The sequence below is a fragment of the Cylas formicarius genome, unplaced genomic scaffold (assembly GCF_029955315.1).
Source record: "Cylas formicarius isolate icCylForm1 unplaced genomic scaffold, icCylForm1.1 PGA_scaffold_7__23_contigs__length_41026272, whole genome shotgun sequence".
Classification (NCBI taxonomy): domain Eukaryota; kingdom Metazoa; phylum Arthropoda; class Insecta; order Coleoptera; family Brentidae; genus Cylas; species Cylas formicarius.
Window position 1 is genome coordinate 1,847,259 of NW_026844352.1, and position 19,182 is coordinate 1,866,440.

Sequence of the window (19,182 nt, forward strand, 5' to 3'; positions counted from 1 at the left end):
CCGCAAATGAGGGGGCTGGGGGGACATTATAATCTTCCATCAAAATTTCAACTTTCTCTGATCAATATAGGTTGAGGAATAACCTTAAAATTTCATTTTAAATGGAAAAATCGGTTTAAAAATCAATGATCAATTTTGAACGTTTTATATCTTATTTATTAATAATTTTGAGAATATGAAATTTATACGTTAAATACTTTGGTCCTTCCTCTATCCAGCGATACCAAAAAGATTCACACAAGTTATACCGTTTGCCGTCGGATTTTTGTGTGGTGTTGCAAATTTATAAAAAATAATCAATTCTATTTAAATGGAGGGGTCTGGGGAAAACTTCATTTTATCTGCAGATAGACCTCATTGACCTCTATCTACGATAAAAATTTCAATCTTTAAAAAATAAATAAATTAAATAATTAAAAATTCGAATTTCTCGTCTTCGAAAACCCCCCCTTTGCAGAATTATAATATGAGAAATCACCTTGAAAATCGACGGTCAATTTTGAAAGTTTAATATTTCGCTTATTTATAATTTTAAGAATTTGAAATTTATACGTTATATACATTGGCCCTTCCTCTATCCGACGATACCAAAAAGTTTCACCCAAGTTGTACCGCTTGCCATCGGGAACGGTTTTTGTGGGACGCTACAAGTTTATAAAAAATGCTTAATTACAAATAAATGGAGGGGGCTGGAGGAGAATTTATGGTATCTGCGGATAGACCTCATCGACTTCCATCTTTCATAAAAATTTCAATCTTCTTGGAGTAACGTGGGTATTTAAAAAAAATAAAATGTAAATTTTTGGAAAAAATTACGACCCATAAAATTTTGGATCGAGGTCGATATTAACCGATAAGGCTAAAATTTGAAATTATAGTGTGTAACACTTTCGGTAAACTTTTCATGTCACTAGTTCATTGAGCACTCTCTCCACTCGTGCCAAATAAACTCATGTCTCAGTTACAACAAATTACTTAAAAAAAAAGCTACACAAAAAATTATAAAGTCACTATTACTTTTCAAATACTGATAACATATTTGGAGGATAATGATCAAGTTTTTGCACATTATTATATCTTTTTTGTAGTCTATTTCTTTTTAAGTAATTTGTAATTTTGCTGTTATTTCATCTGTTTTTTTTATTTGTCATGTCAAGGCAGGAATTATTCAATCTTTTAAATTTATTGCGCCCTAATAACCCCCCGCCTCTTGTGCCGCCAGGGGGTGGTCTCTCTTTTATGGTGCACATTGCAATATCCACATCCTTATCTTGGACACACTATATAAAGAATGGGAAAGAACAAAACCGATTAGTATTTTATTGAAGAACAAGTTCGAAATTTTGTAACGATAATTTAGGAGCTTCATAACAAAAATGCTGTGGATGGTCGATATATTAAACAGAATTTTTCTAAGATGATGTCATTTTGGTTCAAATATTTTTGAAATTTTATTTAAAAAAATGAAATCGCTTTAAATATCCATTGCTTTTCTTTAATGACCGTTTTTTTTAAATAAATATTAGAATTCAATTAATCTATGTTAATGGTTGTGCGGTATACCCTGAAACGGTCTCTTTTGCGCCAGTGGAAATAGGATTTTCCTTAGGGCGCAAATACTCCAATCTTTTCACCGACTTTTATTAAATGGCCATGACAAATAACCCATGTCTCGAGTATTGATTGGCTAAAGGGAACGTGAGCGTGTGAGTGTATATATATAATATACAATGGAGTTCTAGATTTGTCGCTATCTATATATGTATGTACATATAAATTCGTTAATAATACATTTCGGGTGGGTTCGACGTACATATAAAGATATTTCTGTTGACAAGTATGAAATCGATGTAACTGTAATTAGTATTTATGAACGGTTACGTATATATTTAAAAGAAAATACTGGTGAAAAGGCTTAATTTTGATATAAACATTTCCCTTTGTTTTTTTTTGTTGTTGGTTTCTTTCTTTCTGAAAACAGATTTGTAAATAAGAGATGGAGAGTATTTTTGACTTTTATTTTAAGTTAGATATACAGGATAGACTAGAGTAACCAAAATCGCGAATACATTTTTATCATTTTCAACTTTTTTTAATCTTATTTTGTAATTTGATTGTCATATCAAAAGTGTTTATATCTGAGCAGATTGACAAATACATAAAACGAAAGGCGTGAGCTACAAAATAGGCAATCTGCTCTTTTTCTATATATTTCGGTGTGTAACACGTAATGCGTTTTTTGGTCACATACGTCTTTTTTTATCAATTACACTTAATTACTCAACTATGCACTGCTAAAAGTGCGACTTTAGAGATTCCCGGTACTTTAACCACGGGTTTGGGAGCGGTCGAGTGTTTCCGCTAGATCGTGGCAATTGCATTTTGACTTTTGCTAATTCTGACAGTGACGTCACACATCATTCGGTGAATTTATTTGTAGTGTTTAACAAAAAAATGAAAATCGTTACTAAAATCAGTAGGTTTGGAAAGAACCAACTACTTTCTTTTACAGATGAAAATGTTTGTTGGTTTTATTGTGGTGCTCATTGAAAAGTTTCACCGATAAATGTATAAAACATTATAGAAGTAGTAATGAAGGCAGTAATAAATTAAATGAATAAGACGAAATATATTTTTTAAAATCAATTAACATCCGATTAAAGTACCTATAAATTATTAAAAAGAAATGTTCCAATTTTCTTAAGAAAGCAGCTTTTACATTACAAGAAACTCACACCAAGCTGAATTATACTTGCTTTAATGTTTTCCTCTCACCTAAAGCTTAAAAAAAAAACACAAATCTAATGTTCTATTAAAGCCAATTCTACTCCTTACCTTATACATGAAAAAACTCCATGAATTACTAATTTTGACTTTAGTAGCTTGCAATTATATTGAAAAACAACCCTAGAATACTATTTCTTGAAGTTTTGGTAATAAGAGATCATTATAATAAAATAATGAGCGACTCAAACTCATTTTTGAAGTCGGAGGGTAGTAACGGATAGCAGATATCCTCGGATACGTAAAATTTAAACATAAAAATTATGAAGTAACTAGGTGAAGATAATAATTAATCATACAACATTATTAACAAAACTAAAAAGGAAAAACTGCACTTTGTTCTCATCATTTTTCTACTGGCCATAATTTCAAATTCAGTTTGCCTAAAGTCCTACACAGAAAAGCGATGTGCTTTATACAAATAAATTTAAGACTACATTGGTTAATTTTAGATAAAATACAAAAAACAAAACAAACAATTTAAAACAATTTAAGCACAATTTATTCCAACCTTATCAGGGAAATTTAACAATCAATTATTATCAATTATTTTATTTATCCTTTTTATCAATGAACTTTCTGCTCACCTATCTATCAGAGTTCTCTGACGACTGTTCAAGTTTAGTCTCCTCGCACTGTTATCAAACTCTTCATGACAGAATTAATTCAGCACTTGTACTCCTAAATAGCTGGTTTAACACCAGCGGACTCTTTTTGAATATCCCAAAAACAAGTGCACTGATATTCAAATGCCTACAAAACAAAAAAGATCCTTCTGTGAATGTCTGGTCGGGCGGGGAGGCCGTTGAAATAAAAAAGCACGCTAAATTTTTAGGACTAGAACTCGACGAAACCCTATCTTGGGAAACTCAATGCCAATTACTATTTTCAAAGCTACATAGTTATTGTTTCCCAATAAAAAATAAAAAAAACTGTTTTGACTGAAAAGTGCATGATAAATTTCTACTATGCTCACATCTATTCGAGATTAATCTATGGTATTCCCTTTTGGAGAAATTCAAGTCAAATCCCAAAAAAAGTCCTAAGGTGTATTGCTGGAGTGTCACCGGATAGTTCGTGCAGGCCCCTCTTCTGGGAGTTTAAAATATAGCCTTTAGCGTATATATTCATATTAGTTTGTTTATGGGTATATAAAAAAATACCTTACAAAAAAACAGAGATTTCCACGACTATAATACACGCATCAAAGACTGTTTCTCCATAAAAAAATAGACTAGAATTTTCAAAAAAATATTTTACGAACACCGGTATTAGAGTCTACAATAGACTATCCCCAGGGGTAACGAGCAGTATTAATGTAAATATTTTGAAATCCAAACTAAAGTTTTTCTCCCTAGAAAACTGTTTTTATAATTTAAACGAATATTTTACCTATTAATGATTGTCATCACTGTATTGTTTGGCTCTGTAATATATTTTTATTATATAAATTTTTCCATGATGTATATTGATCTACTTGACGAAATCCATAATACACTGATTGTATTCTAAATATGTGGGATAATAAAGATATTATTGTTAATTTTAAAAAACTTTCTATAATACAAAAATTGCATTTCTATTTTTTACCATTAGTCCAGATAAAGGGAAGACAGTCATAGCTATCGATCTCCCAGAATATATTTTAAAAACCAACAATTTTCTTAAACCAGAACTCTTCCAATGTATCAAATATGATCCTACAAGACATCAAGACAAGTAAAGGAAGTAATTACTAACTCCACACTATTTAGTGACAAAGACAAGTATTTTTTAACAATTATGAATCCACAACCGCCGAAATTATATTCTTTAGTTAAATTACATAAACAAGATATGCCCATTAGAGCAGTCGTGTCTTATGTAACAGCCCCAGCAGTTAAACTCTTAATAAAATTAGTAACTATTTTAAAGTTCCACACAGATTTTAAACCAAAATTTGCAATAAAAAATTCTTTTGAATTAATCAACAAAATTAAAGATATCAAAATCCCTTCTAATGCAACACTATTGTCTTTTAATGTACAAAACTTATTCCCCAGTATTCCACCTAAGGATGTGATAGATTTCACCCTCAGTCGGAAGCAGGTTAGCCCATTGGTGAAACAAGATTTATTAGATTGCTTAATAGTATCTTTAGACCAAAATTATTTTGAATTTAGTGGACAGATTTACATCTCTAAGGAAGTTTTTATTATGGGAAACCCACTTAGTAATTTGTTAGCCAAGATGGATAATTTGGAAAATATCATACTAGAACATCATTTAAGTAAAAGTTTTCTATGGTGGTATAGATACGTGGATGATGTCTTTGCTTGCTTTGTTGGAACGGACAATTGAATTCTTTTTTAAATTACATTAACTCATTACATAATCATATAAAATTCACTATTGAGATTGAACAGGATAACTGTATTAATTTTGTAGACTTAGCTATTACGAAAACGCAAAACAAATGAGATTTTTCCATTTTCCATAAACCTTCACACAGGGACACAGTCATACGTAACAGCTCAAATCATCCTTATACACACAAAAATTGCTGCATACACAGACTTCTTAATACACCACTCTCAACAGAAAATTACAACAAAGAACTTAATATCATTAAACAAATTGCACTGAATAACGGCTTCAACTCTATTTATCGGAAATCTAATGCAGAACACGAACAATTTACAACAATTACATACATAGGAGAGCCCAGTCAAAAAGTTTCAAAACATTTGCCAAAATGTGTGGTATAAAAATAGCTTTCAGAACTAACCATACAATAGGAAAATTTTTAAAAAACAATAAACCGAAATGTCCAAAATCTCAAAAATCAGGTGTCTACAGATTGAATTGCGGATCTTGTCCTAAAATTTATATTGGACAAACAGGAAGATGCTTCAAGAAACACATTAACGAACATAAAAGGGCGTTTAAAAACAATAGTTTAGTTTCTAAATATGCTACACACTTAAATACAGAAAACCACATGTTTGACGACAATTTTGATATTTTACATACAGCCACAAAAAGTAGAAAATTAAAAATGAGACATTCAAATGTATTGCTTAACGATAAATTAGATTTAAATACCTCTCCTTTATTAAACTTGAATTCTTACAACAACATTAATTAAGGTTTTAATGTCATTTTTCGGTATATATATATATATATATATATATATATATATATATATATATATATATATATATATATATATATATATATATATATATATGACACTATATTCCGGGATATCATCCGTTCGCTCGTTGAACTCCGACTGGAATCCTGCATCCGACTGGAATCCTGCAAATCTTGCATCCGACTGGAATCCTGCAGACGTTTCGCCAAAATCTCACTTGGCATCTTCAATGCTCGCGCTCCGAAACACTTCGAACAGTGTTCGAAGTGTTTTCGGAGCGCGAGCATTGAAGATGCCAAGTGAGATTTTGGCGAAACGTCTGCAGGATTCCAGTCGGATGCAAGATTTGCAGGATTCCAGTCGGATGCAGGATTCCAGTCGGAGTTCAACGAGCGAACGGATGATATCCCGGAATATAGTGTCATCACATTTTTCCATCCGTGAATCAATACGTGAGAATATATATATATATATATATATATATATATATATATATATATATATATATATATATATATATATATATATATATATATATATATATATATATATATATATATATATATATATATAATTTCGTGAAAATCTTAACTTTTAGTTCTTATATATTTTGTTAAATGGATTTTCATCAAGTAACAGCCACCTCAGTTCTATATTTAAATAAAAGTACTATAAATTCCTTTGTTCAATTCCAACACGAATGAAAAACTCCTTAAAAATACATTCGACATTCCGACAGTCTAACGATAATACAGTTGAGTTTCAATAACGTTAAATAAAATATGACTGAACAAGCAAGTGCTTTAACCGAACATGAAAATAGGTTTATCCATATATGCACGCGCGTTGGTTGAAAAGACAGACTTTTATTTCCCGGTATAATTTACTTTTTAGTAAAGAAATAAAACCTGTCCACTTAAAAATTTCTTTCCGCCAATTCCGAAAGGGATAATCCACTATTTTCTACACATCTAAAACATCGGCAATTTTTTAGGCGCCAACAGGGGTGTATGTGACAGGTACGTAACAACATTAAATCATCAGCAAACCATATATTTGGAAATAATGATAGATAGGGCTGGACACGCTGTCAGGTTCGAGATTAATACATTCCGCTTTGCAAAGACTTCAACCAATAAATAAACCCCCTGGCAAAAATTGAACCCAGCAAATTGAAAAATATCGTGCGGCCAATTCATAATTTTATAGCCGATTCAATTGCAGTTCGATGGATACACACGAATTTAAAATTTATATTTTACGTATTATTATGGCTTAAAATGTGACAATAGTGATTAGAATAGCACCGGGAAGTGCAAACGGCAACCAAATAAATATTGTTTCAGAACAAAAATTGTTCAGATTTTCACAGTTATTTATTACTTTACGACAGCTGTTTCGACAGCACCGTGCCTTTATCAGTATCAGTGGTATTTGATAAAGGCACGGTATTGTCGTGACAGCTGTCATAAAGTAATAAATAACTGTGAAAATCTGAACAATTTTTGTTCTAATTTAATTGTGTTAAATGTTCAAAAATTTATTTTCCTGCCTGACTACTACATTTTCTTGTTACATGTTGCCCAAAATTGCCCATTTTTAATGCTAATTTTAAAAATGTTAATTTGTTTTAACCCCAGTAGCCATAGGTATTGCTGTATGTATTTTAAACAGATAAAAATAGCCATTAAAAATGCATGTATTTTTAACAGGCAATTTTTTCATGCATGATTATTTTGGTGAAATTTCCATTTTAAAAGTTGCTTTTTAAATGTTGATACAATAAACGATACCTTTTAGCGTCTGTTAGTACGCTAAACTTTATGAAAAATATGCTTTTACCACGCATAAAATAACTTGTGAGCATATAAGGAAAATCAATAATCCCAATACTAGGAGAGAGAGATGAGGATCTTTGTTTGAATTATATTAATTTCTGTGTTTTCTAAAACTAATGTCTGCGCAATTCTCTTAAATTTAGAGCTAATTTAGATTACATATTAAAATAGTGTATTTTTAAACTAATTGCCTATTTTAAAATTATTTATTTCGGAACGAGAAACTTTCAACTGCAATTGCTAGACTGCAGTTACTACTTGCACATTTTCTCAACTTAGATTTTTTCTGTGCCATATTTCATTATTTCGTCTTTATTTACATTTTTCTTAGAAGTTAAACCTATAAGTTTATTAAAACAAACCCTTAGAGAATATTTACCTGAAAAAATACATGTAGAAATTGCGTTGTGTCTGCTGGGCTTTAAAGAGAAAAATTGCATTAAATTTGTAATTATAAGATGTAAACATAGGTTTAAAATACAGTGTTATGAAGTATACTAGCAATATTTTTTGTTTTCTAAAATCTTTTTTGTAAAGTAACGTTGGAGTACTAAAATTTTGTGTAAAGGAAGTTTCACATTTAATATTTTTTATGGCGGATACCTGTGCTGAAAACAAAATAAAACGGCATATAGAAAATAGAAAATTTGTGTATAATTATATTTAAATAGTATATTATGTAACAAGTGCATTTTTTGATACGAGCGGAGCGAGTTTTTAATAAACGAGTGAGTTAAAAAGTTTACCGAACGTGTTGCATACTATACTTTTTCTACGGCCTTTAGTTTTTGGGTACAAGGCGTGGGAAATATCTCCGAAAACATCCGATTGCTCCCAAACCCGTGCGGTAAAATCCCGGAAATGCCCGAAGTAACTCGGATTCGTGGGAAACGAAACTGACGTGTTAAAGTGTCGCTTCCCGCATGCTAGATCGTTGTTTAATTAGGCATTTTACAGACGGGAGTAGAAAAATAGTATTATTAGTGGAATTTTTTTTGAAAAATTAATTGATAATTTTTTGCATAAATAAAATTAAGGCATGAGCGTATATATTCACAAAAAGTGGCACGAAGTCGTTTTACCTCTTATTTCAATGTTATTAAAAAATTGATGAAGTTTCGACTGTACACTGTAAGATCAAATAGTAACGTTTAATTTTAGTCTGAATTTAAAGACGCATGGAGTGTTTTAAGATAAACTATCGTAAAGTACATTTAGTTACTCTGAGCTCTGAATAAAAATTACCCTTATTTTTATTAGTGTAGGCACGAATCAGTTTTAAAATTTCATTACATAATGAAGTAAAAATAATAAAAACCATAAAGATATCAAAGTCTCAAAATTATGTGCATGCGGCTGTGGTATGGGGACAGAAAAAAAATGTGCACTGTGGCGAAGTCAGTTTTAAATTAATTAAAATTTATTGCAATAAATTAGTTTTCTTTCATTTTTTATACGTTTCAATGTTACAGTAGTGCGGATTGCACTTCTTGGTAGGCTTTCAAGTGAGCCAATCGCGCTGCATGAACTTCCGGAACTTCACCGATAGGGCTCCTTGGTATTTCTTCTGCGAATTGGGTAAATGTTGTGCGCAATGGCTGATGCTCTACCTGATCTAACCTATGGTGAACTGGTTGGAGGTGTGGTTCTACGGCGGGATGCAAGAGCGTTGGCTGATGATGAACTGGAATCTAAGACTGACGTGTCACTAAATATTGTTCCAATATTTTTCATAATACTTACGTGCAGTTGTTCACGGGCTTGTTGCATTAGCTGCAATATGACAGGTAGGGGCAGGCCGGTCATCCTGTATCTTTCTTCAGGAGGAAGTTCCGGCAGTACAGCCAAAACATCGCTAAAAGCTTTCAAGTGTTGTTGTTTGGCAATAGCCACTTCCGGAGTATCGGCCGGTAAATGACCTAATTGGTGATCCGCAATTGGACCCGTCCAGGGTTTTATTGTGCTGGGAAATTGGGCTATAGCCAAAGTTAAGACGGAACTTAACTGAAAGTGAAGAAACATTGTAATCCAAACATTATAGTTAGGTATTTTGAACAACAAAAAAAACTAAAAAAGGAGCCTTGGTTGTTTCCATAATATTTTTGAAAAAGCGATTTTGTTTTTATATTTGCTAGTTTTAATACAACTTACATAAGGTAATTTTTATTATTTCACGGTAAAATTAAAATACTTACAACTAGGAACTTCATGGCGGTTATTCGAACAGAGCACCCAGTCGACGGCTTTTATAAGGTAAAGTGAGTCGTTAAATGTCGCTTAAGAAGTTGTTTCGTTAATAAAATCGAAGTTTTCCGACAAGAGAGAACGTGCTAGTGTATGTCACTAACAAACCTGCTTAGCCCAGAGAGCGAGAACTTTTAATTAAGAAAATGACACTAATTATATTTGCCAAAATTATTTCGAAGCGCGTGTTTCAAGCGTTTTTTAAAAAGAAAATTTGCTGTGTTAAAGGGTTTTCTATTTTATTTTAATAAACCAAAAATGTCCTACATAGTGCGGGTCAAATGGAAGCTATAAAAAGTGTACGCTGTGGTAGATCGACCGATATTGTTCTTCGAAAGAAAGAGAAGCACTCAGGAATAAAAAAGAAGTAGGAAGTATACAGTGTAGCCCAATGGGACAATTATAAAGAAAATCTCCACTTTCTAAAAATGGTATAGACGAAACTCGCTGTGACTTTGGGACATTTTACGTTTCCAAGAAAATATTTCCAAAGCACATTTTAAAAAATTAATGGCTTAATAATATATACGCAACAAGTGCAATAAACGGCATTTGAGATTGAGATTTGAGATAAAGAATTTACCCAACGTGTTGCATACTATACTTTTCCTACTACTGAAAAAAAACACAATGTAAGAAATTAAAAATAGTAACAGATTTAAACAAAATACTTACTATTTGCCATTAAACCTATTCGTTTATTGTTCCGATTGTTCTCTGATTGCTGTCTCTTTTTAACTGTGTACGTTAGACAAAGAGAGATGTATTATTGGACATGTCATATTAACAATGGAAAAAATTCAATTTTTAAATGTTATGTTATTTATTTAACGTTTATGATTGATCATTAAGTAGGTTATTTAAAGAAAAATACTGCAATTGGAAGAAAATTCATCTAAGGAGAGAGCTGTCAAATGTTGCTTTTAAGAGGATTAAATTTTTAAGACCGTATAAGCAAGAAAAAGCAGGACCTAACCTTCATTTTTGTTTTGTTTGTATTGATGTAACATGGATATTTGAAAATGCTTCCATTGGTCTAGGCAAGATATTAATATAAATTATTAATATAAATTACTTTTCAAAAGTTGTTTCTGAATTTGTGGGACAAAAATGACAATTTCAAAAAGATGTGCTGAAAAAGGGAGCCGCTTCGGCATTGTAAATTTGCATAAACCTTTTTGTAGGAAATTTGTTGTCAACCAAATCTTCGACGACTATAGTTTGTCTGACTGTCTAACTGAAATTTATAAATGGAATTGTGCTATAAATAAATAATTTTTTTAAATCGTAAAATATATTGCAATTATTAACTAGAATACGGAACTTATCCATCCTGTTTAATAATCGCTGTCATCGCAAATTAACACAGAAAATAAAACAACTAGCTGTATGTTACACTGCATTTCCGTGTTTAGTGAATTTGTGGTGACGTAGGATATGTGTTATTTGGTATATTCGACTTGCCATCTCTGTGTCTCTTATATCTCTTTCAGAAGTTTTAAATTTTTGACCTTAAATTTTGCAGTGTTCTCTAAAGCATTGCGAACAATCAAAATAATAACTTGCCTCTTTGACATAAACATTATTCGTTGTTGACGAGTGGTAACTATATCCCCAATTGTGACGAGATTTACTTACATATTTGCGAGAAAAGTACTTATAATTAATTATAAGCAAAACACTTTAATTCCCTTATCAATCTACCTATGAACTCAAAAAAGTGTGCGTTTTAAAACAAACGAAAAACAAAGTAAACGCAGTGTACCTTACTAAACTGTAGAAACACTATTTTTTTTAGTCTCCAATTAACGATTGATTAACACATTTACAAACTAACCTTTTATTTATTAAGCATTTAAATAAATAATAAATTATGTTTGTTTTATATGGACCACTCTGTATATGAATCATTAAAAATAACTAAGAAGTTGCCTTTCCAAAAATAAAAATATTTTGGGCAACAAGGTATTGTACTACGTGGCCATAATATAGAGTAAGAATATATACCAATAGTGATAGTGGTGAGATTTTGGCTGAGTTTGATTTACAAACACCTGAAAGAATGCAAGAATGCCGAGGCAGAAAGCTCTCAAAGACGCTTTCGGAATATTGCCCACATTCTACTTAATAGTGGTTAGTTTTATAAAAGAAGGCCAAAACACCGTCTATCAATCTATATGGAGTTGCAACAAATGTTTTTTTTGTAGGAGCCGTTCAAAATAACAATGCCCGTTTTCCCATCATTTTATTGGAATTTATTTAAACGATGAAACACGCATTGGTTTTATATAATGTCAATGTCCATTTTTTTTTTTAAAGAAAAATTCATATGAATGTATGTCCTGAACGTCTTAACTATTGAGCTACATGGTGGTAAAGTTTTCAAAAATAAAAAATATTTTTTTAATATCTAAAGTGCTTAGAAATTTGCGATGTACACTTTCAAGCAGCCAAAGATATTTTTCAAATATAATATATAATAATATATTTAAATTAAAAGTGACGCCCGTGCCAATTTTTACTGTTTAAGATTTTTCTCATAATTTTGAGTAATCCACCATGCATCAAAATGGTTTTCATTTTTTTTTACGTGGAGGCGTTCATCGTTCGGGAAAAAGGCAAGAGATAAAATTTGTTCCAAATTGAATGGGAATTTAAAAAAAAAATTATTTTACGTAAAACGAGTGACCTTTCTTTAAAAATTATTTCATACAAGATCTGGTATGAGCGTCCGCGGTAATTTTTAAACAGATATTTCGCATAAAAAGAATATTTTGCCGATGAATCTGTGAAATCATCAATGAAGTATCTAGAATGGTTTGAAAATTAATATAAAAACATTTGTTTCTTAGAATTTTAATACGGAAGGAAAAATGTGTTTATATAGGAAACTGGGGCTCATTTTTTAAGTAGAATACGCCATAAATATTTTGTGCATCAGTTTATGAACACCCTGTGGGGATATCAGTTTAGTCGTTTTGTTAAAAAATCACCAATTAATAAGTTTAATTTTAATAAAAATCGTAGCAGACATTTATGTGTTATTACACAGATACACTTAATATTGGCAATCTAATCTATATTTATTTATACTGTCATCCGTTAAATTTTAATTACATAAATAATCTCACACGTGGTCGCTGAAGGCCGACAAAATAAAATCGTCAAATCATTCGTAAATAATTCACTTCCAATTACGCGGTATCCGCTTTTTGCATTCACTTTAACACTCGTTCAAGGTTTTCCTAGGAATTCCTAAATGCATTAAAATATTTCCAGGCGGCCCCTTCGCTTTAACGACGCTCCTTAAGACCTCATTAAGTTCTTGTTCCAAACAGAATGTCTTATTTAAGCGTAATTAATGCCCCGAAAAAGATTAATAACGTTCCTTTGTATTCGAGCTTAACCATTTTTTCATGTTCCATTAAATAAGGCTTCGCAGCGGGCTTTTTTGCGATTTAACAGAATTTTTCAATTTTTCGAGAGAATAACCGCCGAAACCGATGGTAGAAATTACAGCTTTCCGTTAGCCCGCTTTTACATGAGTGAACTTTAGCGCAAAGGGTATTAAAATCGCGCGAGAACCGAGATATGTACGGGGTGCTCCTTGATAAGGTGCTTTATTTTCTAATAATACTGAAAATAATAATGATAATTGTAATTTCTCTACATGAACCAATAAAGGCTGATTGTAAATGTCTTATTTGGTAAGGTTATGGATTCTTTTCGAAAGCATGTAGTAGAAAAATAAAAACTTTTTTTTTTTGTCTGTCCGTTCTCTATTCTCCATTTCTCCGTTTTCTGTTCCAGGGTTTTTCGACGATAACTTCGGAACGGTTTGAGCTACACGCTTCAAATTTTGCTCCTTTTTAATCGTCCACGGGGTGCATAAGATATGTAAAAATGGCTGCGTTCAAACACGATAAATGTCCGAAATTTGAAGCTGTCAACTTCAAACTTGTCAGGCAAATAGTGTTTGGTCTCCTGACGGAACCTATTAAGATTCGGGGGGTTGGGAGATCGGGAAGTATTTAAAAAAAAATAAAAAATGCGTTTGCAAGGGTCTAAGGAAAAGATCATTTCTCGAAAACTGTTTATGGAACCATAACATTTTTAGATTCAGCATGGTTTTTGTCACACCTGCCTATTCCAGTGATGACTTCACCAACCATGCCCAATCTGTTAATTCCATCACACTCGAGTATCAAATACTACGGGGATAGAATTTTCGTAGTCGTACAATCAATTGAACTACTGGACATAACCTACTAAGTAAGGTGCACTAGTATATCTATATAAGGTCTATATAGATCCTCACAGTCGGATATACTAACGACGTCTCAACTAGTCTAACTGGATATCCTTAGTATGTCCTAACAAACATCCTTCGGACATTCGTATCTGATATACTGTGGACCTGTGGACGTTCCAATTAGTAACATTATATAGCCTTGAGACGTCTTAAGGATGTCCCTTAGCTGAAACAGTATTTCCCTAGGATATACGCTATGTCCCTTCAGATATCCCAAGGACATTTTATGGATATCCTTGTGCTATTTGGGTATCTTTTTAAATGATATTTAAAATGTCAGTTAGAATAGCGTTCCGGGTATATGCTCATTTGACATTTTTAACTTGAAATCACCGCAGAAACTCATTTCCAAACTATGGCCATCATGTGCCCTGGGACGCCCTGTATACACCGCAAAATCCGAATAGTACGATAATCCGATGCTTTTCCTTCTATTATTGACAGCAGAATATGTGTAAAATTATATAAAAATAAATTAAAATAATTTATGGGTTGTAGGACATTGCAAGCAATAAAACCAAAATTTCAATTTCATGACATTTTGAACTATATTTTCTGGTTCGTGGATAATAAAAAAAAGCTTTTGGAGTCACAACGTTTGGTAAGCGCATAAAAACAAACAAATAAATAAAAAAAGGGAAAAAATGTGTGTAAAAAGGACACAGTCTAAAATATTTAAACTTCACGGATTGGTGGCCCATAGTCGGACACAAAATGATTATTTTTTTTTTTTATTCAATTTTAATGATTATAAATACACCATTTGCCAGAATGGAATTGGGACAACATTTTTTTTTATTAGCCATGAAGACTATATATTTCCAAACTTTGGCAAATTCAAACCTGGATTTCATTGCCTTCAAGATATCTAAACCAAGAAAACATCTTAAAAAAAAGATAGTTAGGGAAATTTTGATATGAGATTAAAGCTACCTAACATTATTTTTTCTATTACCGTAAAGGTGATCAAATGGGATATCCAACGTCTCTGCCCTATATTTTGCGATATCGGTGGAGTTATACTCCCAAAATTGTTTTTGAATTAAAAAAAATTCAAAAGGTTGGGGATGGATCATTTATCATTATTATTAACAGCAGTATCGAAAGTCTTACATAATTTTGTTTTAAACATTTGGACAATAATATGCAACAAGTGTGCGTATTGCATATTATGCTTTTTCTATGTCTGTCAAAATTGACAAACGCCAAAATTCAAGCCATGCGGTAATATCTCTCTGAAAACATCCGATTGCTCCCAAACCTGTCCGGTAATATCTGTGGGACAAGAAAATCACGTGGTAAAGTGACGCTTCACGCACATAAGATCTGTGTATAATTAGGTATTTTACAGAAGGGAGTAGAAAATAGTATATTATGCAACAAGTGAGGTAAACGGCATTTTACTCACGAGTTTATTTGGCACGAGCGGAGCGAGTACTTAATATGCGAGTGAGATAAAAAGTTTACCAAACGTGTTGCGTACTATACTAAATTTCGTACCATTCAAATAAAATATTTGCTAGTTGCCATTAAACCTGTTCGTTTATCGTTCCGATCGGTTCTGGTATTATACTCTCTTTTTAACTGTGTACGTTAGACGGAGAGAGACATATTATTGTTTATGTCATATAATGTTGTTTATTTAACTTTTACAATTAATCATTAAGTAGTTTCTTTAATGAAAAAGACTGTAATTGGCAGAAAAATCATCAAGGGATAGAGCTTTTAAGAGAATTAAATTTTTAAGATCGTGTAAGCAAGAAAAAGGTCATAACCTTCAATTTTGTGTTGTTTGCACTGATAAGTTAAATTTTGGAAAAATCTTATAAATAAATCTTGAATGACGTTTATGCGATCATGTGTAACCATTGAATATTACATAATAACTAAAATTGTAAAGCTTTCAGGCAGAACAGAACGTTTTGGATAAGATTTTCCTTTGTCAAAGGCAAAGATCTTGGACCCTAACATGTTTGCTCGATAGAGTTTTTTCGCGAATACCGAAAACTACAGAACTGTGTTACGAAGTCGAAAGTGATTTATAGAGCTCCCGCGCGAGAAAGAAAAAAAGCGTTTCATGAAATTCTAAGCAAAGCGGCGGATAAAGCACGACAACGACGAATATGTCGACCGAAGTCTGTGTTGCGGTATTGTGGTAAATATTTCCAATCTCGGGTGTTTCTTTTGGTCCACATTTGGAACCGTATATAAATTTGTTATTAAAAAGTTTTATTTTCCTTTTGCGAGAGCTAAAGAAAGTTTTGCGGTGGTTTCAGCGAGGGCTTTATTTGGAAACGGTTTAAAATGAAGCAATAAAAAATTTACATTTTTATTGAATAGTCGTTTTTTAATATAGATTTATTTAAATTGGGAGATTTGTCCGTCTACAGAGTGTTCCTTTAGGAACGGTTCTTCCTTTAAATTGATATATAGATTAATCATGATTATAGACCCAAATATACACCCCATGTTCCTGGTAAATTACGTCATAACACTTTTTGACATACATCTAATCAATAGATTTTAGAATCTGGAAAAGCAGTATTTTCTATATGAAAACCAGATATTCCAAATGCAGTGATACTTTCATTAAGCTGCTTAGTAAAATTAAAATTTAATTGTTTATTAAACTTCTCGATTCCCCCTGCGTTGGTTTTTGTTGAGTCGAACTAGCTAACGTTTCGCCAATCATCCTGTTGGCTTCTTCAGAGCTGGACTGAAACTGGCTCGCATTTTACTCTGTATCTGCTTTTATATTGGTTTGAGGGGGGCGGAGCTAAATGAGGTGTATAAACACCGTCTCGGATGACTGATTCCCATATTGGTGACAGATAAAGACCTGAGTCGTGGTTAAGATTGTTAGGTTGCTTACAGATTTCTATAGACTCTCGGATTTTTCGTTGGTCGAAGAATTTATTACATTCAACAATTTTATTTTTATGGCATAAAATGTTATGTCCAGTTTCGTGATTGTGTTCGGCTAATGAGTTTAATTTTCTTAGTCTTAAAACTCTTTCATGTTCTTTGAGGCTAGTTGATATTTTTCGTCCGGTCTCTTCAATGTATTCCCTGCCGCATGTGCATGGAACGCTGTAAAGTCCTGGCATCTCCAATGCAATTTTGTCTTTGACGGATCGAAGATGTTGAAAGATTTTTGGACAAGTGGTAAATCTGGTTTTGACGTTATATTTCTTTAAAACATTTGATATGTGGTCAGTGATGTTTTAAATATAAGGAAGGACAACGGTAGCAAGTCGGTTTTTATTAGAGGGAACACCAGAGGTAAGGTGTTTTAATTCTGGATTCAGTGACTCAGGCTGAGGTAGTTTTACGGCTCTGTAAACAAGAGAGTTGATAACCGATGATCTTTGGGCCGGATGGTGACGTGACAGTGCATTAAGGTATCGGTTTGTGTGCGTAGGTTTTCTGTAAACACAATGACCCAATGTTGGGTATTAATTTCTATTTCAAGAGTAAAACATATGTCAGGGTGTATAGAGCTTATATATAGCGTTTCCATAATTTTGGTTTTAGATGGAAGGTGTCGAGAGCTTTCTTCTCAAAGGCTTCCATAAATATATTCTCTATGACTGGTGATGGTGGAGAACCCATAGCTGTTCCCGACGTTTGTTCAAAAATTTGTTTTGTATTATAAGAAAACTTATTTCCAGACAAGCATTTTTCAATAAGGTGAGAAGGTTTGGTTAAAGATTCTCGTATTTTAATATATCTGATATTATGGCGAGAGTTTCAGGAATAGGAACTTTAGGAAAGAGGGATTCTACGTCGAAACTAACCAGAATATCTTGTGCATCTAATGTAATGTTTGTTATTTGTTCAATGAAGTGAAAGGAATTAACTACGAATCTGTCGGATTTCGCCGTAAAGGGTTTTAATAAGGAAGCTAGACATTTTGCTAGAGAATATGTTGGAGAATCAATGGTGCTGACAATAGATCGAAGGGGTAATTCTTGTTTGTGAATATTTGGGAGCCCGTAAAGACGAGGAAATTTAGAATCATGAGGGGTGATTTTTTCACGGAGTCTGATAGAGAAGAATCCTTAATGACAGATTTAAGGATGCGTTCCATAGATGACGTAGGATCTTTTTTAAGTTGACGATATGATCCGTCTGTAAGAATATCTTGAATCTTTTCCTGATATCCATTTGTGTTCATGACCACCGGAGCATTTCCTTTATCTGCTTTTAGGATTATAATGTCGCGATTAGATTTTAGAGAATTTAGGTCAATACGTTCAGGTTTTGCAATATTAGATTTAGGGGTTTTGATTTTTTAAGGATTTTTGCGGTTTCAAATCTAATTTCATTAGCTGTTTGAGATGGTAAATTGTTTAGGATAAACTCGACATTTGAAATGATTTCCTCTTTTGGGATAATACGTGGGGCAAGGACGAAGTTGGAACCTTTTGAAAGAACTAATTTTAGTGGAAGTTTCTTTGAAAAATTATCTATTTCATTTATGTATTCTACTACAAGAAGTAGAGAAGAAAATTTAATATACTAGAATTTACGTAGCAATAATAGAATAAATATAGGATACTTTGGAATATTATGCAATTAGCAATCTAAAGTACATAACGGTACATAATAATATATTATTTGACAATTCCTATACAAATTGTACATTTGTCTGTGTGCGAAGTTGCAAATTAAAAAATTATTAAATTTTGTTGGTTTCTTTTTTTCTGCCGCGCGAAATTTAATGTGACATACATCAAAGCAACATTCGAATGCAGTTAAAGCGCTAACAACTGATTTGCTTTATATATTTGCCAGAAACGTTAAATCGGCAATAATTCGCGTTTATGACAGGCACCGTTATAAATTTGTTAAAGTTATTTACAATA

The 19,182-nt window shown here is 32.2% G+C and overlaps 1 protein-coding gene across 1 annotated transcript; it reads right to left on the minus strand.

The window, feature by feature from the left end:
• Nucleotides 1-9,224: 9,224 nt before the first annotated feature.
• On the minus strand, nt 9,225-9,968 carry LOC132704387 (uncharacterized). Its single transcript, XM_060674354.1, has 3 exons — nt 9,954-9,968; nt 9,502-9,762; nt 9,225-9,449 (listed from the first exon to the last, which is right to left on the minus strand). Exons 1-3 carry the CDS (start codon nt 9,966-9,968, stop codon nt 9,225-9,227), a joined length of 501 nt encoding a protein of 166 aa, XP_060530337.1.
• Nucleotides 9,969-19,182: the final 9,214 nt, after the last annotated feature.